The sequence below is a fragment of the Schistocerca cancellata genome, chromosome 6, assembly GCF_023864275.1.
Source record: "Schistocerca cancellata isolate TAMUIC-IGC-003103 chromosome 6, iqSchCanc2.1, whole genome shotgun sequence".
Taxonomy (NCBI): domain Eukaryota; kingdom Metazoa; phylum Arthropoda; class Insecta; order Orthoptera; family Acrididae; genus Schistocerca; species Schistocerca cancellata.
Genome location: NC_064631.1, coordinates 53,721,241 through 53,745,285, shown reverse-complemented (window position 1 = coordinate 53,745,285; position 24,045 = coordinate 53,721,241). Strand labels below are relative to the sequence as shown.

The 24,045-nt window shown below is 44.3% G+C and overlaps 1 protein-coding gene across 2 annotated transcripts in view; it reads right to left on the bottom strand.

The window, feature by feature from the left end:
- The window catches only part of LOC126191448 (venom dipeptidyl peptidase 4-like), a 362,149-nt gene that overhangs the window by 66,344 nt on the left and 271,760 nt on the right, over positions 1-24,045 (bottom strand). For both annotated transcript variants that reach the window (XM_049932327.1, XM_049932328.1), the window contains one exon: positions 13,538-13,739. In XM_049932327.1, the coding sequence (XP_049788284.1) occupies positions 13,538-13,739 (202 nt within the window). The remainder of the gene's footprint in view (positions 1-13,537; positions 13,740-24,045) is intronic.

Genomic DNA, 24,045 nt, shown 5'->3' with positions numbered 1-24,045 from the left:
TCCCCGTACGAAGACCCACGCGCTCCCACAAATGATAGTGTTATGCATCTGATGGAGCAACGACAGTGTGGTGTACAAATAATTACTTCCCCGAGGTGTAACCATCGTTGGTGACACTTATTGTCATGTGCTAAGACGTCTGTCAGGCACAGTCTAAGAGGAACGACCGGGAAGATTGCGCGAAGTGATGTCACTCTGAGCCGGCCGTGGTGGCCAAGCGGTTAAAGGCGCTACAGTCTGGAACCGCGCGGCCGCTACGGTCGCAGGTTCGAATCCTGCCTCGGGCATGGATGTGTGTGCTGTCCTTAGGTTAGTTAGGTTTAAGTAGTTCTAAGTTCTAGTGGACTGATGACCTTAGATGTTGAGTCCCATAGTGCTCAGAGCCATTTGAACCATTTGTTGTCACTCTGATACAACGCCCGCCCGCATTCTGCTAGACTAACAAAAAACACTCTACAGGAGTTGACTTGGGGATCATTCCACAACCGCCTTATTCACCTGATATTGCGCCCTCAGATTTTCACTTTTCCGTTATATCGAACAGCGCTCAAGAAACTTCCTTTTTCCAGATGAAAATGCGTTCCGAACATGGCTCGACGGTTTCTTCGCCTCAAAACAACGTGATTTCTACAGTCGCTGAATCGAAAAGTTACCCCAGCGTTGGAAGACTGTTGTGAACAGTGAAAGAGAATATCTATTATTATTGATGACCAAAAGACTCTGTTCAAATGTTCAAATGTATGTGAAATCTTATGGGACTTACCTGCTAAGGTCATCAGTCCCTAAGCTTACACACTACTTAACCTAAATTATCCTAAGGACAAACACACACACACCCATGCCCGAGGGAGGACTCGAACCTCCGCCGGGACCAGCCGCACAGTCCATGACTCCAGCGCCTTAGATCGCTCTGCAGAAAGGCTCTGTTACCTTTATCTACTCTATTGTGTTTATTAATTTACGAAGAAACGCTACGAACTTATGGTATAACCGAATAAATCGAAACAGTGATGATATCTTGCAAGCCTAACGTTTCTTGCTGCTTTGATCGTGGGATTCAGGTATGTGCACAGTAGGTCTAATCTATCTTCCTCGGTAACTTTCTTACCACATACATATGTTGGTTGCTTTTTGTTTTTGTGCATTGTCTACCACTCACCCATGGCTAACACGGAATGCTGACATTAGTTTTTTGTCTTTCTAACAGAGCTTTCCTTGTGGCTTCCGAGTATCGCATATAACGATAATACGGGCCGCAGTTGACATTTCATCCGTTCCCTAGCCGACTATGAAAAAACTTTGATGGCCTCTGCCTTAATGAAGTGAATGTTTATGGTTCCCGCCTCACCGGAGAAGCAATGTGCTATGACGCACGCCCTCCACAAATATGGATGGATGTTCGTGCTGCTGGTTGGTTGGTTGGTTTGTGGAAGGAGACCAGACAGCGTGGTCATCAGTCTCATAGGATTAGGGAAGGATGGGGAAGGAAGTCGGCCGTGCCCTTTCAGAGGAACCATCCCGGCATTGGCCTGGAGTGATTTAGGGAAATCACGGAAAACCTAAATCAGGATGGCCGGACGCGGGATTGAACCGTCGTCCTCCCGAATGCGAGTCCAGTGTCTAACCACTGCGCCACCTCGCTCGGTGCTGCTGGAATTATAAACACATCAAAGTTAAACAGAAAAATGACGTGTGGACGCACAATTACACTGCCAAAAAGATGAGTTTCTTGTTTTATAACATGGCATTCTCCTGTTACTGAAGGGTAGCTTAGTGATGGCAAAATGGTTCAAATGGCTCTGAGCACTATGGGACTTAACTTCTAAGGTCATCAGTCCCCTAGAACTTAGAACTACTTAAACCGAACTAACCTAAGGACAGCACACACATCCATGCCCGAGGCAGGATTCGAACCTGCGACCGTAGCGGTCACGCGGTTCCAGACTGTAACGCCTAGAACTGCTCGGCCACCCCGGCCAGCAGTATGGCAAAACCGTCAATCGAGAGCTACTATTAATTTGCGGGGACATTTTCGGTAGATCGCAGCAACGCTCACATTGGCTACCCTGGGTTGCTCCGCTGAACTCTGACCGTAGTCAAAAGAGCAACTGCTTGATTGTGCCCCGCAAGTGCTATTATCAGTCAAGAACACTGCACTGTCAGTCTCATAGCTAGTTATACACTGATGTGACAAGTCATGGCATACCTCGTAATATCGTGTCGGACTTCCGTTTCCTCCACAAACTGTTGGACGTCCCATGCAGAAATTTTGAGCCATGTAGCCTCCACATTCGTCCATAATTGCGAAGTGTTGCTTCTGGAAGACTTCGCGCACGAAAGGATCTTTCGATTTACTCCCATAAATGTTCGATGGGATTCATGCTGGGCGATGTGGGTGGCCATATCAGTAGCCCGAACTGTCCAGAATGTTCTCCCAACCAGTCGCGAACAGTTGTTGCCCACTGACATGGCACACTATCATCCATGAAAATTCCATTGTTTGCGAACATGAAGTCCATGAATGGCTATGAATGGTCTCCAAGAAGCCGAACATAAAGATTTCTAGTCAATGGTCGATTCAGTTGGACCAGATGACCCAGTCAATCTCCATGTAAACACAGCCCACATCATTACCGAGCTACCACCAACTTTCACAGAGCCTTATTGACAACCTAGGACCATGACTTCGTGGGGTCTACGCCATACTCTAACCGTGCCATCAGGTCTTACCAGCTGAAATCGGGACTCATCTGACCAGGTTCCGGTTTTCCGGACGTCTAGAGTCCATGCTACATCTAGATATCTACATATGTACTCCGTTAGCCACCAAGCGTTGTGTGGCGGAGGGCACAATTCGCACCGAAGTCATATCCCCCCCCCCCCCCCCTCTGTTCCACTCACGGATCGCGCGAGGGAAAAACGACTGTCTAAACGCCTCAGTACGAGCTCTAATTTCCCTTATCTTTGAATGGTGATCATTGCGCGATTTGAAAGTTGGTGGTAATATGTTCTACATCCTCGGCGAAGATCGGATTTCGGAATTTAGTGAGCAGCCCTTTCCGTTTAGCGCGCCGTCTATCTTCAAGTGTGTCCCACTTCAAATTTTCTATGAGATTTGTAACGCTCTCGCGATGGCTAAATGTACCAGTCACGAAACTTGCCACTCTCCTTTGGACCTTCTCAATCTCTTGAATCAGACCCAACTGGTACAGACGAACAATACTCTAAGACTGGACGAACTAACGTATTGTAAGCTATTTCCTTTGTTGAAGGACTGCATCGCGTCAGGATATTACCAATAAACCGCAGTCTAGAGTTCGCCTTACCCGTTACTTTTGTAATCTGGTCATTCCATTTGAGATCATTTCGAATAGTCACACGCAGGTACTTGACGGATGTTACCGCTTCCAAAGATTGGGCATTTATTTTGTACTCTTACACTAATGCGGATTTTCGCCTTGTTGTACGCAGTAGGTTACACTTACTAATATTGAGAGAAAACTGCCAGTCGTTACACCACGCACTTATTTTCTGCAAATCCTAATTTATTTGTTCACAACTTTTCGTGTGATACTACTTTCCTGTAGACTGCAGCTACATTGACAAACAGTCTATGGCAGCTGTCAACACCATCAACCAGATCGTTTATGTAAATCGTAAAAAGCTGCGGACCTATTACGCTGCCCTGGGGCACACCTGAAGTTACGCTTGTTTCTGTTGAAGTCACCCCGTTCAGAACGACATACATCCGATGTTTTAACGAGCCCAGAAGAGGCGCTGTAGGCGAAGTCATGCTGGTAGCAAGGGCACTCGATTCGATCGTCTGCTGCCACAGCCCATTAACGTCAAATTTCGCCACACTATCCTCGCGAATACGCTCGTCGTACATCCCACACTCACACCTGTAGTGTTACGTGTCTGCTACCACAGACAACTCTACGCACTCCGTCGTTAAGTAAACGCCGTCATACACTGCGTTGTTCACGGTGAGAGGTAATGCCTGAAATTTGGTATTACGAGGGCAGTTCAATAAGTAATGCAACACATTTTTTTTCTCGGCCAATTTTGGTTGAAAAAACCGGAAATTTCTTGTGGAATATTTTCAAACATTCCCGCTTCGTCTCGTATAGTTTCATTGACTTCCGACAGGTGGCAGCGCTGTACAGAGCTGTTAAAATGGCGTCTGTGAGGGATGTGCGTTGCAAACAACGGGCAGTGATCGAGTTTCTTTTGGCGGAAAACCAGGGCATCTCAGTATTCATAGGCGCTTGCAGAATGTCTACGGTGATCTGGCAGTGGACAAAAGCACGGTGAGTCGTTGGGCAAAGCGTGTGTCATCATCGCCGCAAGGACAAGCAAGACTGTCTGATCTCCCGCGTGCGGGCCGGCTGTGCACAGCTGTGACTCCTGCAATGGCGGAGCGTGCGAACACACTCGTTCGAGATGATCGACGGATCACCATCAAACAACTCAGTGCTCAACTTGACATCTCTGTTGGTAGTGCTGTCACAATAGTTCACCTGTTGGGATATTCAAAGGTTTGTTCCCGCTGGATCCCTCGTTGTCTAACCTAACACCATAAAGAGCAAAGGAGAACCATCTGTGCGGAATTGCTTGCTCATCATGTGGCTGAGAGTGACAATTTCTTGTCAAAGATTGTTACAGGCGATGAAACATGGGTTCATCACTTCGAACCTGAAACAAAACGGCAATCAGTGGAGTGGCGCCACACCCACTCCCCTACCAAGAAAAAGTTTAAAGCCATACCCTCAGCCGGTAAAGTCATGGTTACAGTCTTCTGGGACGCTGAAGGGGTTATTCTGTTCGATGTCCTTCCCCATGGTCAAACGATCAACTCTGAAGTGTATTGTGCTACTCTTCAGAAATTGAAGAAACGACTTCAGCGTGTTCGTAGGCACAAAAATCTGAACGAACTTCTCCTTCTTCATGACAACGCAAGACCTCACACAAGTCTTCGCACCCGAGAGGAGCTCACAAAACTTCAGTGGACTGTTCTTCCTCATGCACCCTACAGCCCCGATCTCGCACCGTCGGATTTCCATATGTTTGGCCCAATGAAGGACACAATCCGTGGGAGGCACTACGCGGATGATGAAGAAGTTATTGATGCAGTACGACGTTGGCTCCGACATCGACCAGTGGAATGGTACCATGCAGGCATACAGGCCCTCATTTCAAGGTGGCGTAAGGCCGTAGCATTGAATGGAGATTACGTTGAAAAATAGTGTTGTGTAGCTAAAAGATTGGGGAATAACCTGGTGTATTTCAATGCTGAATAAAACAACCCCTGTTTCAGAAAAAAAATGTGTTGCATTACTTATTGAACTGCCCTCGTATCTGCACGCTCTTGACACTGTGGGTGTCGGAATATTGAATTCCCTAACAATTTCCAAAATGGAGTGTCACCCACCTGCGTCTAGCGCCAACTACCATTCCGCTTTCAAAGTCTTAATTCCTGTCATGCGACCGTAACCTTGTCGGTAATTTTTTCACATAAATCACCCGAGTACGGATGACAGCTCCGCTAACGCACTACCCGTTTATACCCTGCGTATGCGATACGTCCTTCATGTGTATATGATTATATCGCTATCCCATGACTTTTGTCACTCAGTGTATTCGCTTGAGTTTGAGCACGTGCGTATATTAGACATGTTCTAATATGAATAGTTTGATTTACGCGCTGATAATAAGCTAGGTTTGTTCTACGGAAATGGCAAAAAACTTAGCACTTTGGTTCGCGATTGCAAACCGATTACTTCTTTGCCCATGTGAAGAGCAAATACAGGGCTATTACAAATGATTGAAGCGATTTCATAAATTCACTGTAGCTCCATTCATTGACATATGGTCACGACACACTACAGATACGTAGAAAAACTCATAAAGTTTTGTTCGGCTGAAGCCGCACTTCAGGTTTCAGCCCTCAGAGTGCTCGAGAGCGCAGTGAGACAAAATGGCGACAGGAGCCGAGAAAGCGTATGTCGTGCTTGAAATGCACTCACATCAGTCAGTCATAACAGTGCAACGACACTTCAGGACGAAGTTCAACAAAGATCCACCAACTGCTAACTCCATTCGGAAATGGTATGCGCAGTTTAAAGCTCCTGGATGCCTCTGTAAGGGGAAATCAACGGGTCGGCCTGCACTGCGCAAAGAAACGGTTGAACGCGTGCGGGCAAGTTTCACGCGTAGCCCGGGGAAAATTGGCTCATGCCAGAACTGGAGACCGACAGCGCCGACTTCATCTTTCAACAGGATGGTGCTCCACCGCACTTCCATCATGATGTTCGGCATTTCTTAAACAGGAGATTGGAAAACCGATGGATCGGTCGTGGTGGAGATCATGATCAGCAAGTCATGTCATGGCCTCCACGCTCTCCCGACTTAACCCCATGCGAGTTATTTCTGTGAGGTTATGTGAAAGATTCAGTGTTTAAACCTCCTCTACCAAGAAACGTGCCAGAACTGCGAGCTCGCATCAACGATGCTGTCGAACTCATTGATGGGCACATGCTGCGTCGAGTGTGGGAGGAACTTGATTATCGGCTTGATGTCTGCCGAATCACTAAAGGGGCACATATCGAACATTTGTGAATGCCTAAAAAAAACTTTTTGAGTTTTTGTATGTGTGTGCAAAGCATTGTGAAAATATCTCAAATAATAAAGTTATTGTAGAGCTGTGAAATCGCTTCAATCATTTGTAATAACCCTGTACGTGTGTTTACTGCGCTATATGTTGGGAAGAAAGGTCACGGCGAACGTCACCTCAAAACAGGTTCACTCAGGGATTGAAAGGCTCTCCAAACTGATTCTTTTCCAAGGAAAGCAACGGTAAGTCAGCTATAAACCAGACTTAAAGCTCCACAGTCAACTTTTTTGGAACCATTAGATAGGAATAAAGCAACTGGCGAGGTGTCATTCCGAGTTTCAATAATTAATCACAGAAAAAGGGGATATCATCCAAAGTTAGCAAAAACACTTTGCCTGTTTGAAATAAACCCTGACAAGCAAAGCTCTTCAATATCTCCTTACAACAACCAATTCTTTCAGATTTGAGGACTCAATTTAACAAACGCATCCAGGACTACAAAAGCATTTGAAATGTTGCAGTTCGCCAAATCTCATTTTAGAGAGATTAATCCCGAAGAGCGCTGTACTCAGGTGGTGAAGCGTTTTGATTTACAATGAGACAATGCAGCAGTGGAGTTGAACTGACGGATTTTCAAAACTATTTATCTTTCAAATCGCTTTCTTCAAGCTCTGAAAATACTTCACTTCTTGTTGCTAAAGAAAAGTCCGGTTTTGGTCCAGGTCGTTCGAAGGCAAAGCGTGTTCAACTCTAAATAACTGTGTGTGGTTCCTTTTCCAGACATTCGTAAAAAAAAGTACAGAAAGAAACTAACTGATGAACATTTGGACAACAATACTCGAATGGCAGCCACTATATACTCTCTCAACATTGGAAGATTAGTTGATGTCAAAGAAGACTGCCGTCTTTCTCGTTAAAGTTAACAAGTGATAAAAATATGTTATACATTTGAAATTTATTGGTAACCAAATCTCAGTTTCTTTGGTTTGCCTTTGAGCGGGGTCCGCCTAGAGCATAAAATTTTCGTTTTATTTATACTTCCCAGACGCGTTTCGCTGGGGGTTCAGCATCATTAACTTTTTTATTATTTATTTATTGTCCCAGGCATATTGGGTGTTCACGGTACAAATATATGGGACATGGTTTACAGTAACTTTGTGGCGATTGTTTAATGTTGTAAGACATAGTGGAAACAGTATTAAAGTTAAATAATTTCAAATGCATAAGCTTAAACGTATGGAGGCATAAAAATTGTCAGAAAGCTAAATACACATATGATGCAGTTAATATGGGTAATTGAATTAAAAACTGACAAAGCTAGGTACACATAGGAGACAGTTTACATTTGTGTGGGGATGCATAGAACATGAAGTAACAGTAATGTATGAGGGCTTACAATGCATGATGGGAAAGAAAGAAACTACAGTATGTACAAACATACAGTCATATTTCTGTATAGCCCGGACGCAACTGACTTACTATGCAGTTTATTTCAGTATATATAACCAGATTAAGAATAGGTAAAATTAAATTTAATGTGTTATTTGATGTTTAGCGAGCTTGTGTTCTTATTTTTCTGGGAAGCAGTTTTGGAGGGATCGTGTAAATTTGCCTGTAAGTACTCATCAGTAGAGGTTCAAATGGTTCTGAGCACTATGGGACTTAACTGCTGTGGTCATCAGTCCCCTAGAACTTAGAACTACTTAAACCTAACTAACCTAAGGACATCACACACATCCATGCCCGAGGCAGGATTCGAACCTGCGACCGTAGCGGTCACGCGGTTCCAGACTGTAGCGCCTAGAACCGCACGGCCACAACGGCCGGCTCATCAGTAGAGTAATAGGAGTGTGTGACAAGCGGTTCCTTTATTTTTTTCCTGAATGACAGCCGTTTACTACTTCGTATGGTCGTAGGAAGTTTATTGTACAACTGAGTATCTATATTCATGACAGCAGTTTGACACCTACGTAGTCTCTGGGGCAACTGTGAATGCTCAAATTTGTTCTCGTATTGTGATTATGTATATCCCTGTTTATTGAGGTGAAGCACATTTTTCTTAAGAAACAGGACTTTCCATAATGTAAATACAGGGTACTAGTAAAATTTTCAAGTTTTTGAAAATTGGATTTTCTGATGATCTTGCTTCATTATCTTTAATAGCCTTTCCTGCATTATAAAGATTTTTTGTGTGATAACCCGAGAAGGGAATGCCATATGTTGCAAAGGAATGAACTAGGTTGAAGTACACTGTTTTTAATGTATTAATGTTGCAAGTTTGGCTGAGAATTGTAACTGTGTAACAGAGACTGCTAAGCTTATTCAGTACTTTATCCCTGTGCATATCCCACTTCAAAGTGTTATCTACCAACGTTCGCAAAAATTTTGTTGCTTCAACTTAATCTATTTCATGGAATTCTATTACTATTGGTGTCATTTGAGTAAGGCGTGATTTTATGATGGATAGAAGAGGACATGGGCTATTTTCATTCAAGAACAGTTTATTTCTGTGAAGCCAAGAAAGCACCCTTCTCATTGAGTCGGATATTTGGTCACTCATTTGTTGCACTGATGTGCTACTGAACAACAGATCTGTATCATCAGGAAATAGTATAGGAGAAATTTTATGAAGGTTTAGGGGAAGATAATTAATAAAAAGCAGAAAGAGGAAAGGGCCCAGAACAGAGCCTTGTGGCACACCCCAAGTAATCAGGGTTTTGTTAGAGCAAGTTCTTTTCTTTGCTACTGCTAGAGTGTTCACTTACTTTCCATAAACGTCTATAAAGCAGGAAAGGTGCTCTTCACTGCTGGTAGAGAGATAAATTAGTTCTTAACACAGTTTGTACATCTGGAAAACGAAGTTTTCTATACAGGGTGTTACAAAAAGGTACAGACAAAATTTCAGGAAACATTCCTCACTCACAAATAAAGAAAAGATGTTATGTGGACATACGTGCGGAAACGCTTAATTTCCATGTTAGAGCTCATTTTAGTTTCGTCAGTTGGCCCAATTGAAGGAAGGTAATGTTGCAGTTGTGCAATCACGTCATCAACACATTTTCTGTGAACGTTTGGGCAGGCATTGTTGGTGATGTCTTGATTGGGCCCCATGTTCTTCCACCTACGCTCAATGGAGCACGTTATCATGGTTTCATACGGGATACTCTACCTGTGCTGCTAGAACATGTACCTTTGCAAGTACGACACAACATGTGGTTCAGGCTAGAGTCCTGCATGACCGAGTAAGCGAGCACAAAATACGAGGTGGGGCGAGCACACCCTAACTGGATAGGCTACCCGCACTAGTTCTTGTGACCGAGCATAGAAGCCGTAACCGAATACGTAGCACATAACTTCAAACACATTACACGTGTTGTTATCCGTGTGAACTTGCAGCCAGTACGGGCTTCTTATTTGCAGTGTGTCTCTCTCTGTAATCATGCAACGCGAGGAAGCCAGTGTAGTAAGACGTAGGATTGAAACCAATATTTACACATTAAAGAAACGGGAAGGTCTAAAAAGCCAAGTATGGAGTACATTTCTGTTGGTTGTAGATGAAAACATTGCGTCTACTGGGTACGTATCGTGCATAAACTGCTCCACTTCATTGTTTCTCCAGTCGGGAACCACTCATTTAAAGAAACACAGTTGCAAGAAACCTCACAAAGATCGTTTCTTTGGCCGTCCTTCCGTTATCTTAATATGCTTGAAGTAAGTGAAAAGCAGGAAATTCTTAACGATGTGCGACAAATGTGTGCTACGTACGCAGGTACAACATTCAATCATTAACATAATCGTTTTTGCATAGTTAGTGGAAAGTGTACTATAGAGAAACGGAAATGTTGTGACTCGTATAATATTTCATTAACGTAAAACATCTCGTTTTTATGGAACCGGGGGTCGGGTTGTTTGGGGGGAGAGACCAAACAGCGAGGTCATCGGTCTCTTACGGGAATGTTTCGATGATTTCCATATCAGTTTTGTGTTACTTGTGTCTTTTGTTTATTATCATAGATCCTTCAAGTACTGTCATCACCACCCAAAAAGAGAGCTCGTTTCAAGAAATGGAGGAAAAACAGATCATATGTATCAGATGAAGTAGATCTGTACATTTTAATGCACCCCGGAGATGATGATGACATCTTAAAGTGGTGGAGCAGACATGAAACAGATCTGCCAGGTTTGGCTGCAGTTGCAAGACGTATTTTACGTATCCCAGCAACAAGCGCACCTAATGAAAGGTGCGTTAGTAAAGCCGGCATGTTACTAACAAATTGCTGCAGCCAATTAAATCCGGAACGCATTAGTGATTTCCTGCTGATCAACAATAACTATAATTTTGTTTATGTTGCAAACAATTGAAACATATGACAAGTTACGTCTGTAAATGTTTAATGTTCTTTGTATGCTTTCTTTATGAAGATGGTTGTCTTCTAAATTACAGGGAAAGCACTTATTTAATGTTTCCTATAAATGAAAGGAAAAATATCTCTTTTGTTTGGACATGAGACTCGTCTTCTATCCGCGATTGTATTGAAATATCATTTTACTTTCCAGGTGCTTTATGAATTTAGCTGTGTCAGGTACCCGTTCTTGGAAATGTTACTTTTGTATTAAAAGAGAGAGAGAGGCGTTGGATTTGTACAGTAAAGTACAGAGCAGCGAGCCGCGGCGAGGCGAGGTGAGACGTCAGCGGTGACCGGTCATGCTCGGTTATCCGCGTGTCCGGAATCCGGACAACAGACATGTGGCGAGTACGTGACCGAGCCGAGTCGTGTGGGGCCGGACACGAGCGGCTCGGTCCCCCCGTCAACAGGCGAGCCGTGACCGGTCAAACACTGAGCGTTGCAGCACTCTAGTTCAGGCACGATGGAGCTCCTGCACATTTCAGTCGAAGTGTTCGTACGCTTCTCAACAACAGATTCGGTGACCGACGGATTGGTAGAGGCGGACCAATTCCATGGCCTCCACGCTCTCCTGACCTCAACCCTCTTGACTTTCATTTATGGGGGCACTTGAAAGCTCTTGTCTACGCAACCCCGGTACCAAATGTAAAAACTCTTCGTGCTCGTATTGTGGACGGCTGTGGTACAATACGCCACTCTCCAGGGCTGCATCAGCGCATCAGGTATTCCATGCGACGGAGCGTGGGTGCATGTATCCGCGCTAACGGAGGACATTTTGAACATTTCCTGTAACAAAGTGTTTGAAGTCACGCTGGTACGTTCTGTTGCTGTGTGTTTCCATTCCATGATTAATGTGATTTGAAGAGAAGTAATAAAATGAGCTCTAACATGGAAAGTAAGCGTTTCCGGACACATGTCCACATAACATATTTTCTTTCTTTGTGTGTGAGGAATGTTTCCTGAAAGTTTGGCCATACCTTTTTGTAACAGCCTGTATATACACCTTGTTACCACATGCTGTGGATTTCATAGATTTTTATGTTGTTTATTGCAGTTGCTTTTGTTTCACAGTTTGTCATCTGCAACCACATAGAACTTAACGTATAACAGTTATTTACGAGGTGCATTCAAGTTCTAAGGCCTTCGATTTTTTTTCTCCAGACTGGAAAGAGATAGAAACTTGCACATTGTTTTAAAATGAGGCCATGTTCATTGTCAATACGTCCCAGAGATGGCAGCACCATACGGCAGATGGAATTTTACCGCCAGCGGCGAGAATGAGAACTGTTTTAAATACTTAAAATGGGGCCGTTTTCCTTACTTGAACAGCGTGCAATCATTTTTTTCTGAATTTGCGTGGTGTGAAACCAATTGAAATTCATCGACAGTTTAAGGACACATGTGGTGATGGAGTTATGGATGTGTCAAAAGTGCCTTCGTGGGTGCGACAGTTTAATGAAGGCAGAACATCGTGTGACAACAAACTGAAACAACCTCGGGCTCGCACAAGCCGGTCTGATGACATGATCGAGAAAGTGAAGAGAATTGTTTTGGGGGATCGCCGAATGACTGTTGAACAGATCGCCTCCAGAGTTGGCATTTCTGTGGGTTCTGTGCACACAATCCTGCATGACGACCTGAAAATGCGAAAAGTGTCATCCAGGTGGGTGCCACGAATGCTGACGGACGAACACACGGCTGCCCGTGTGGCATGTTGCCAAGCAAAGTTGACGCGCAACGACAGCATGAATTGGACTTTCTTTTCGTCGGTTGTGACAATGGATGAGACGTGGATGCCATTTTTCAATCCAGAAACAAAGCGCCAGTCAGCTCAATGGAAGCACACAGATTCACCGCCACCAAAAAAATTTCGGGTAACCGCCAGTGCTGAAAAAATGATGGTGTCCATGTTCTGGGACAGCGAGGGCGTAATCCTTACCCATTGCGTTCCAAAGAGCACTACAGTAACAGGTGCATCCTACGAAAATGTTTTGAAGAACAAATTGCTTCCTGCACTGCAACAAAAACGTCTGGGAAGGGCTGCGCGTGTGCTGTTTCACCAAGACAACGCACCCGCACATCGAGCTAACGTTAAGCAACAGTTTCTTCGTGATAACAACTTTGAAGTGATTTCTCATGCTCCCTACTCACCTGACCTGGCTCCTAGTGACTTTTGGCTTTTTCCAACAATGAAAGACACACTCTGTGGCCGCACATTCACCAGCCATGCTGCTATTGCCTCAGCGATTTTCCAGTGGTCAAAACAGACTCCTAAAGAAGCCTTCACCGCTGCCATGGAATCATGGCGTCAGCGTTGTGAAAAATGTGTACGTCTGCAGGGCGATTACGTCGAGAAGTAACGTCAGTTTCATCGATTTCGGGTGAGTAGTTAATTAGAAAAAAATCGGAGGCCTTAGAACTTGAATGCACCTCGTACTTCGAAATTTTGCGACTGGGAATGTTATGGTTAAGCCTACCATTAACTAATTTTATGTGCTACGAGGTGTGGGCTACTCACACATGCACGAGCGCGGGCCGCTGCTCGGCTCCGGACGTGTCCATGTCTGGCGGCAGCAGCATCCGCACCTGCGCCTTCGCGCCGCCGGCCACCTCCACCCACGTGTCCACCACCTGCGGCTTCGCCTTGGACGCCAGCTTCTGGCGCAGGTCCGCGTTGTCCGTCCACACCAGCTGCCTGGCCCTGGTGCTCCTCGCCCTTTCTGTCGTACACAACTGGCATCATTAAGCTCCCACCTCGTAACCATCGACAGTTGCTAGAAACGCGCGAAAACTGGGGCAGTCTCTGCGTAAGCCAACATCGACACGAATTTATGCACACGGCTGTACTTTACCACTGTGGATACTGCCATTTAGTGTGGACACCATTATAACGTGGCGGAGTAGGGAAACACTTACTGTGTTCAGAACGAAAATTTCGCTATACAGCGAAGTGTGCGCTGATACGAAACTTTCTAGCAGATTAAAACTGTGTGTCGGACCGAGATTCGAACTCGGAGCCTTTACCCCTCGCGGGCAAGTGCTCTACCAGTCAGCTACCCAAGCGCGACTCACGACCCGTCTTCACAGTTTTACTTCCACCTGTACCTCGTCTCCTGCCTTCCAGACATCACAGAACCTTCCCTGCGAGACTTGCAAGATCAGCACTGGTGGAAGAAAAGATACTGCAGAAACATGGCTTAGGCTGGTATTACACTATCAGATTTCTTTGTCAAAGATTTGATCAAAGATGTGATCAAATATTCGTCAAATATATTTGACAAAGATCTTTGAAGTGGTGCTAAAAAGGGGTATTACACTGTCGTCCTATTTTTCGTCAAAGTTCAAGAAGGCTGAAACAACAACTTGTTATTAACCGCAGCAGTTGCATGTACCACAACTGCACTGTGTGCATATGCGGGAGAGAAGCGGCGGAAAAAAAGGAAACGTACCTGGGTGAAGCCGTGGGTTTTACGACGACACGATAAAAGCATTGAACAAAACTTGTTACGTGAGCTTATAGTGGATGATGTCAAGTCGTACATCAGTTTGTTAATAATGGATGAGCATACATTTCTGTATGTGCTCAGTGAAGCGTATCCTCATATCACAAAGCACAATATGCACTTATGAATTGCTACACGTGCAGAAGACAGGCTCAGTGTAACACACGGATCTCTTGCTACAGGAGAGGGTTAGGTTAGGTTAGGTTAGGTCAGGTCAGGTCTCCAATTTTCTTAATATATTTTTGTATTCAGGGTGCCTCACGTTGTAAAGCGCCGCATCAGCTTCATGCATCTCTATTAATTTTTTAGTTATCGGTACACGCCAGTTTTATTTACCGGCAATGTTTATAAAAACACTACAGACGAATTAACGATGCAGCGATGCTACCGCTCCACGTGGTAGCATGTCACATTGCAGTGAACAGAAGACAAGCGACTTCTTTGATCAAATCTACAGCGAGGCCCTAGATTTGATCAAATATTTGACGACATTTGACAAAGGTCCCTATTACATCAACAAATTTCTTTGACAAAGATATTTGACAATGATATTGGACAAATACTGGCCTTAGTTACAGCTTTGGGCTGGGGCATGTTTCCAGAATGACATGAGGACGGGTCTCGAGTTGTGATTGGGTTGTTCAGAGGTAGAGCACCTGCCCGTGAAAGGTAATGGCCTCGAGTTAGAGTCTCGGTCCGGCACACAGTTTTTATCTGCCAATCAGTTTCACTTACTGTACTGATCGATATCGAGTGAGCTAGCACATTCGCTGCTACAGTCGTGTACTCTGCTTTTACATGTTGCATATTTACTGATTTGTGTATTCCTATGCTTAGGCCCACGTTTCCAATATCTTTAATTTGGTTTACATTCTTGTTTGAACAAAATTTCAACTAATTATCCAGTTTTGTTATGAAAATTAGGAGTTCGAACACCATCCCTGCAATTGTAAAATTGTCAACACTCTTGCAATATAATCTTAACATTTTCTCACACCGAAGAATTTGTGTACAATACTACTTGAATTTTATACAAACGCCGATATCATGTTAGCCGAGAAACACTTGCAGTAACAACTCTGTAATGAAACCATTAAATATCAATATTTTTTCAGAAACGACAGATTAACTATATTCATGTAAAAGTCATAAGAGATTACAAACTGAGTTTACGACCGAAGATTCCACGCAGTTTTAAAATGTTCATGAGATATGCAACATCTTACAAAACACCAACTTTCAGTAGTAAATCAATCAGTGAGTTTTTCAGTTACGTAGAATAACATATGTACCGTCGAATATGTATACAAGACAGTGCAGTAGTAGCCACGTGGTTTTGAGTTTCGGTTTGGGAACTGATATATAGGTCGCTCAGTCAGTATAACGTTTCTGAAGATCGAAGTTAATATTTTGGTTTTGTCAGTACACTAAGTTGGAAACGAAAGTCTCGAATACGTTATTTGGTAAGTGGTATACTACATTCATTTTCCGACATATGGAAAATGTGCCTAGCTACAACAGTGCCAACTGCAAAGAAAATATCCTTTAATGATTTATCATCATGGAGCTGTAATAAGGAGAGCTGTCATGACGTTCGACTGTTAGCAGGCCCAAAATTTAGCTCTTGGTAGCACCGTTACGATAAAGAAAATGCCCGCTTGCGTCATTTACAGGTGTACTAATCGTTACGATTGTGGTCTGAAATGTGAAGGAAACACATTTCATTCGTAACAGACTCTTTCAATCAATGTTTTCTTTTATATGCATCAATTTTAGTCGCGCTATTTACTTTTACAGTAATGGATTTGTTTCTGTGATTTAACTTCACATTTCCTATCAATCCAACATTGAAGGAAAGATTGGAAACCAAACAAACATGACAAAGTACGTTCACAGCACTTTTAGAAAGAAGGAAGTGACCAAACATCGGTTTCGTAGTCCGTATTAAGAAACGCGTTGGATCATGAACACAGCCTTTTCGTATCACGCAACTCTCTTCCTGGTTATTCGAAACTTATAACAAAAAAGGTTACGTTAACGCGGCGAAATGCGTAGTATTACTGGATCAAAGAGGCACTTTAAACCATAGAATTTCCTGCAAATACCTTCCTGATGTTGTATTACTGAGGAACGCACTGTAACATTTATTATTTAATACATCTGCTGCGTACACATGACAGAAATTAAGAACGATAAGCAATCGTCTGCTAATGTTTTGGATAAACTAGCATGGCGGAGCCGGTTTGAAAGCAACATACAACGTTAAGTCCGCAGCGCCGTCCTCTCATTTCATCTCCACAATTATCACCCATAGACAATTATTTTGCACGGAAATTCTAGTAAAATCATGCTTGGTGTGTCTTTGATAGATCGAAAAAGATTTCTGAGGGCAGTTACACTATGAAGGAGGGCAGTGTAGTTAAGATTTACATCTACATCTTTACTCCTCAAGCCACTGTCCGGCGTCTCACTGGGGACACATAGTGTTTACAAATCGAACGTGCAATGAAACGAGACACTATGGCTCCAACTTTCTCTTATTTCAGCGTCATGATCATTTCCGGCAGCGAGCAAGGACGGTCTTCTTGTGAATGAATCGAAGATCGAGTATCCAGTCAAAATCAGAACTCGTTCCTATACAACAGACCAGCCCCAGTCACTAGGAACCGGGACCCAGTTCTACAAAAGTGTTCACAATTTTAATTATCTGAGGGCGCATTGTGTGAGCAAGGAACCAAAGCGAAGATTCAAGCCCCAAACAGATTGTTCTTCAGTTTGGGTCAGTTTTTCAAATTGCGTAATCTTTCAAGAAATTCTGGAATTCAGTTGTACAAAAGACTGATCGAACCCGTAGAGGTGTACTGTTGCAGAATTTTGGGAATAAAAGGATCAACGTATCTTCTCATTTTCAGGCGGACAGTCTTGAGAAAAATCTATGGTTCGGAACAAGTTGGAGTCACGTGGAAATAGAGGATCCGGCGTAACTGTAAGATGGATGATATCTCCAACAGACTATATATCGTAGGCCTAATTAGAACCAAACGGTTTATATAGTCAGCTAAAATCATTGTGGGAAGTGGCAACAATATGACTTTTCGCTTTGGTGTGCAGAAAGTATGAGTATGGCGACATACCATCTGACTTTCAGAAAAATATCATCCACACAATTCAGAAGAATGCAAGAGCTGACGGGTGCGACTATTATCACGCAATCAGCTTAACAGCTCATGCATCCAAGTTAAGAATAACAGATGGTTCAAATGGCTCTGAGCACTATGGGACGTAACTTCTAAGGTCATCAGTCCCCTAGAACTTAGAACTAATTAAACCTAACTAACCTAAGGACATCACACACATCCATGCCCGAGGCAGGATTCGAACTTGCGACCGTAGCGGTCGCGCGGTTCCAGACTGAAGCGCCTAGAACCGCTCGGCCACCACGGCCGGCTGACAAGAATAACATACAGAATGTAAAAGATTGAGGATGTGCTCGATGACGATCAATCAGTTCGGCTATAGAAAAGGTGAAGGGACGAGAGTGGCAGTTCTGACGTTGCGGTTGATAATGGAAGCAAGACTGAAGAAAAATCAAGACACGTTCCTAGGATTTGTCGACCTGAAAAAAGCGGCCGACAATGTAAAGTGGTGCAAGATGTTCGAAATTCTGACAAAAATAGGGGTAAGCTATAGGGGGAGACGGGTAACATACAATATGTACAAGAGCCAAGAGGGAATGATAAGAGTGGATGACCAAGAACGAAGTCCTCGGATTAAAAAGGGTGTAAGACAGGGATGTAATCTTTCACCCCTACTGTTCAATCTGTGCATTGAAGAAGCAATGATGGAAATAAAAGAAAGGTTCAGGAGTGGAATTAAAATTCACGTTGAATGGATATCAATGATACGGTTCGCTGATGACATTGCTGTCCTGAGTGAAACTGGAGAATAATTCCATGATCTGTTGGATGGAATGAACAATCTAATGAGTATAGAGAATAGATTGAGAATAAATCGAAGAAAGGCCATAGTAATGAGAAGTAGCAGAAATGAGAACAGTGAGAAACTTATTATCAGGATTGATGGTCACCCAGTAGATGAAGGTAAGGAATTCTGCTACCTGCCACCAATGACGGACGGAGTAAAGAGGACATGAAAAGCAGCCTATCAATGACAAAAAGGGCATTCCTGGCCGGGATAAATCTACTAGTATCAAACATAGGCCTTAATTTGAGGAAGAAATTTCTGAAAATGTTCGTCTGGAGTACAGCACTGTACGGCAGTGAAGCAAGGAAAACCGGTACAGAAGAGAATCGAAGCATTTGAGATGTGGTGCTATAGAAGAAAGTTGAAAATTAGGTGGTCTGATAACGTAAGGAATGAGGTGGTTCTGCGCAGACTCGGAGAGGAAAGGAATAGGACAAAAACAGCGATAAGGAGAAGGGACAGCATATGAGACAATGACTTCCATGGCACTGTAGAGGAAGACAGAGATTGGAATACATCCAGCAGATAACTGAACGTAGGTTGCAAGCGCTACTCTGAGATGAAGAGGTTGTCCCAGCAGAACAGGAGAGGAATTCGTGGCGAGCAGCATCAAACCAATCAGAAGACTGATGAAAAAATAAAAATGAAATAAAATAATAAACCCTGATGACCTTCGATATCCATGGATTTTACCCCCCGCAGAAGAAGATCCCTTGGTAGTCCAGGTGAAAGATGGGGAGATGGTGTTGATAAGGACCTGCTACTAACTGACAGATCTGACTGGTGGCAGAAAGATGGAAACAGATTTCAATGGAAGAGCATCAATTCTGTAGTTGCACCGTGTCCTCTGAGCCTGATCGTGTGAAGTAAAGTGTCTAACGAATAAGGTGAGGCCACGTCGTTCGGATCAAGGATTTACTTCAGACTTTGTACACTTTTAACAGTTTACAAGGACAACATTATTTACAATTAGTGAAGCGTACTACTTGGGCGAAACTTTGCGCTGCGCGTTGGTAGCGTCCGGATTGTTCGAAGAAAGAGAAATTTTTCAAAGTGTCAAAGATTTGTTTGTCCTTAGAAACTGTTATGAATCATTTTGCATGTGGAAAAACTGCATTCGATGAAGCAGATACCGTTTCACTCTATGTCTGTGAGAAAAATGTCGCCCTGCAACTTGTAATGTCGGAAAGACATGCCACGATTAATTGTACATTCCTTTCGTATTCTGTCGTATTTTAACTCGTTGTATTATGGAATACAGCTATTTACACTTTCATTTATCTGTGTTTGATTTGGACTTTCCAAGCCTGTCCCTCGTCCTTACCAGATTACAGGTATAAGAGATTTCGGAAATCATGACAGGCATACATTTTATTTTTAGATAATTATACATATAGTATTTATTGCGCTTATGAAAATTGGAGAAAAACCAAACAACACTGGAAATCCAATAAGAGTTCACGCAAATACACTTCTTTTCATCATATTGCCTCTCAAACGTAATATGTATGAAATAATGTGACTAGCGTTGAAAAATATATAAATAAAAACTATGAGCAGGATTTGATCCACCGATCCACCGATTACGGAGCTTGAACGGTAACCGCGTGACCGCCGCCATCTCGTGCTCGTGGTAACAACGCATCGGTACATTACTGGTGCGTAACACTCTTCTTGCTATTTTCTCGAAATCGGTAAGTACTACGCCTTACTACTTGGACATTTTGCTTTCCTAATGGAATAGTAAAAGTGTACCAAGTGTGAAATAAATTCGTGATCCGAATGTCACTACCTCCCCTTACAAGATCTTTGCGGATGGTGGTTCTATACACAGAGAAGTGGCATGACTAGGAAATTTTAGCGAAATGTAGGAAGACCTGTAAGCCATTGACGCTTGGTGCAGGGGTTGGCAATCCATCGCCAGCATAAACAAACAAAGATTTGGAAATGTATAGGAAAAAAGACGCTTCTTGCATGGTTACACGAGCGCTGAGAAATATATGGAAGCACTTATAGCCATTAAATATCAGGTAATATGCGTAAAGAGCGATTGAAAAATTAACGACCACACAGAACTTATCGCAGGTAAAGCAGATGCCAACAGATTAATGGGTGAATCCTTAGGAAGGGCAGTGTACCCGCGATGTAGGCAGCTTACAGAACGCTCTTGCGAATAACACATGAATATTGCTCGTCAGTCTGGGATGCGTAATAGACGGGGTTGATAGAAGAAACAGGGAAAGTCCAATGAAGCGCAGCGCGTTTCGTCACAGGTTCATTCAGCATGCGCGAAACCATCTGAGAGATTCAGCCCGCTGCAGTGGTAGACATTGAAAGAGGGGCGTCGTTCATCATGGTGTGGTCTACCATTAAAATTCCTAGAGCGTACGTTCCTCGAAGAATCAACCAATACATTGTTTCCTCCTATGTATATCCGTCAAAGGGCCATTAGGGTGAAATTAAAGAGATGACAATGAGGCTTACGAACAAGGTAGTGGCGAATAGAACAGGAAAGGGGGGGGGGGGGTGGGGAAGTGACATTCGTAGACAAAGGCGCCACTGTCACATGCCGCAAGATGACTTAAAAGGCACAGACTCAGATTACGTGATATTTATTTTGAAGAACGTAGTACATTTCCTGACCATTTACTGACCTCGAGCCCCCGAAATGTTGCAAGCTTACCCGTGACTTTCATCGTCTCCCTCGTAGCGTCTTCCACTGCAAATTCGAAGGAAACGCCGACGTCAATCGCAATCGAGCGTCGAAAAAATTTGATAGTGAAAAGTTTGTGCCGGACCGAGACTGTTACGTGGATGTCCGGCTTAACGCAAGCGCTTGCCTTAACCAGCTCGACCTTCCTCACACTGGTAATTAGTAAATAACCTATAAATCCTACGTAGATTTTACGGCAGAACAGCGGTGGTTTCTTTGTGTCCACTTACAGAGACTACAGAAGGCGAAACTCATTTTTTTAGTTTCTATTTAAAGGGGAACTAATTTTTATTAAGGCCCCTTGTAGACATAAAGATAATTATGAGAACGATCTCTTATATAAGAGGTTTTGTAAAATATTTGGCAGTGTACAGAAGCATATATATGAAGATAGTAACTGTTCTCGAAAGGACGGATACCATTGATGACCGTGCAGCTTGTCTAGAATAAATGATATTTAATTGAAACCCTCAGCTCGCGACAGGTGGTGTTATACCTCGATGGGGACAGCTGAAAACGTGTGCCCCGACCGGGACTCGAACCTGGGATCTCCTGCTTACATGGCAGACGCTCTATCCCTCTGAGTCACCGAGGACACAGGGACTCATCCCTTGCACGCATCCAGTGAGACCCACATTCTCAACTGTCCACAATCTACATACGTAATGTACCAAATAGGTATTTGCCCATCCACTCATTACTGGCGCACACTAAGGTCTCACGGGAAGCGCGCAACGGATAAATCCCTGCAGTCGCGCTACTCATCTGTGTCCTCGGTGGCACAGATGGACAGAGCGTCTGCCACGTAACCAGGAGATCCCGGGTTCGAGTCCCGGTCGGGGCACACATTTTCAGCTGTCCCCATCGAGGTATATCAACACCACCTGTCGGCAGCTGAGGGTTTCAATTGATTATCATTCTTTTGCATATGTTAGTGTGTGGCTCTAGCTTTTGTAAAATATTTGTTGGGCCAGTATTAAATTGTTAAAAATTTACGTAAAACAAAACAACAGACTTCTTCCGTGACGACAAAGTACAGGTGTATGTTACCTGCCTGCAACGGACCTCGCCGTCCTAAGACGACACTGACTTGCGACATTTAATAATATACACTGATCAGCCGGAATATTATGACCACCCACCTACTATCGATATAAACCCGTCCACGGGGTCGCAGTGTCACCTGGCGAGGAGTGACTGCAAGTCAGATACACGCACTGTGCATTAAGTATCAGTGAGCGTGCTGCCCGTGTGTAGAGTGGGGAAGGCGCACGATCTGAGTTTGACTGAGGGAAGATCGTGATGGCCAGGAGCCTCGGCACGAGCATTTCGGAAGCTGAACGATTTGTCCGATGTTCGAGAAGTGCTGTGGTGGATGTCTTCAGTACGTGGTGAAACGAAGGTAAAACATCGTGCAGACGAATGAGGAGTTGGAGAGCCACTCCTCATTACAGACGACGGACGTCGCAGGCTCGTTAGAGTGGTAAAACAGGACTGGCGGCGAATTGCGGCGGAACTACCATCAGACCTATGCTGGGCAGAGTCCAAGTATCTCTGAACACACAGTAAACCGAACACTCCTAACGGTGAGCCCCTGCAGCCGACGACCCATGCATGTGCCAATGTTAACTCCGCGACATCGGCAACTACGACTAAAATGAGCACGTGAACATCGGCACCGGACGTTGGTGCAGTAGTTTGATGAATCCCGATACCTTCATCATACCGATGGAGTGGCACAGATCCGTCGTCTTCCAGGGAAACAGCTTCTTGACACCTGTACTGGAGGACGGAGGCAAGTTGGCGGAGGCTCCATCATGTTCTGGGGAACATTCACGTATGCATCCACGGATCAGTGGAGCTCGCGTGCAAGGCACCATGACAGGAACGGAATATCGTATACTGGTTGCAATCGACGTACAGTCTTTCATGATGAGCATTATGAAACTTCCTGGCAGATTAAAACTGTGTGCCCGACCGAGACTCGAACTCGGGACCTTTGCCTTTCGCGGGCAAGTGCTCTACCATCTGAGCTACCGAAGCACGACTCACGTCCGGCCTCACAGCCTTACTTCTGCCAGTATCTCTCGTCTCCGCAATATCCTTTCTTTCAGGAGTGCTAGTTCTGCAAGGTTCGCAGGAGAGCTTCTGTAAAGTTTGGAAGGTAGGAGACGAGAGATACTGGCAGAAGTAAGGCTGTGAGACCGGACGTGAGTCGTGCTTCGGTAGCTCAGATGGTAGAGCACTTGCCCGCGAAAGGCAAAGGTCCCGAGTTCGAGTCTCGGTCGGGCACACAGTTTTAATCTGCCAGGAAGTTTCATATCAGCGCAGACTCCGCTGCAGAGTGAAAATCTCATTCATGATGAGCATTGTTTCCCGCCTCAGTGGCATTTTTCAACAAGACAATGCGCTGTGTCACAAGGCCAGAATTGTGATGGAGTGGTTCGAGGAACACAATGGCGAGTTCCACCTGCTTTTCTGGCACCCTAACTCGCCAGATCTGAAACAGATCGAACACATCTGGAGTGTGACTGAACGTGGCGTCTGTCTCTTTTCTCCCCCCCCCCCCCCGCCCTCCCCTCCTCGCCCTACGGCACAGAATTTACGGAAATTAGGTGACTTGTGTGCGCAGATGTGGTGACAACTCCCTCCAGCGACCTACCAAGACCTCATTGGTTCCATACCACTACGCGTCGCTCTGTTAGCCGTGGCTAAGGCGTAGATACTGGCTACTAGGCAGGTGGTCATAATGTTCTGGCTGATCAGTGTATGCCTTCGTTATGCTAAAGCAAGCAATTCACACTTCATACGAGGCTGCAAACCCGG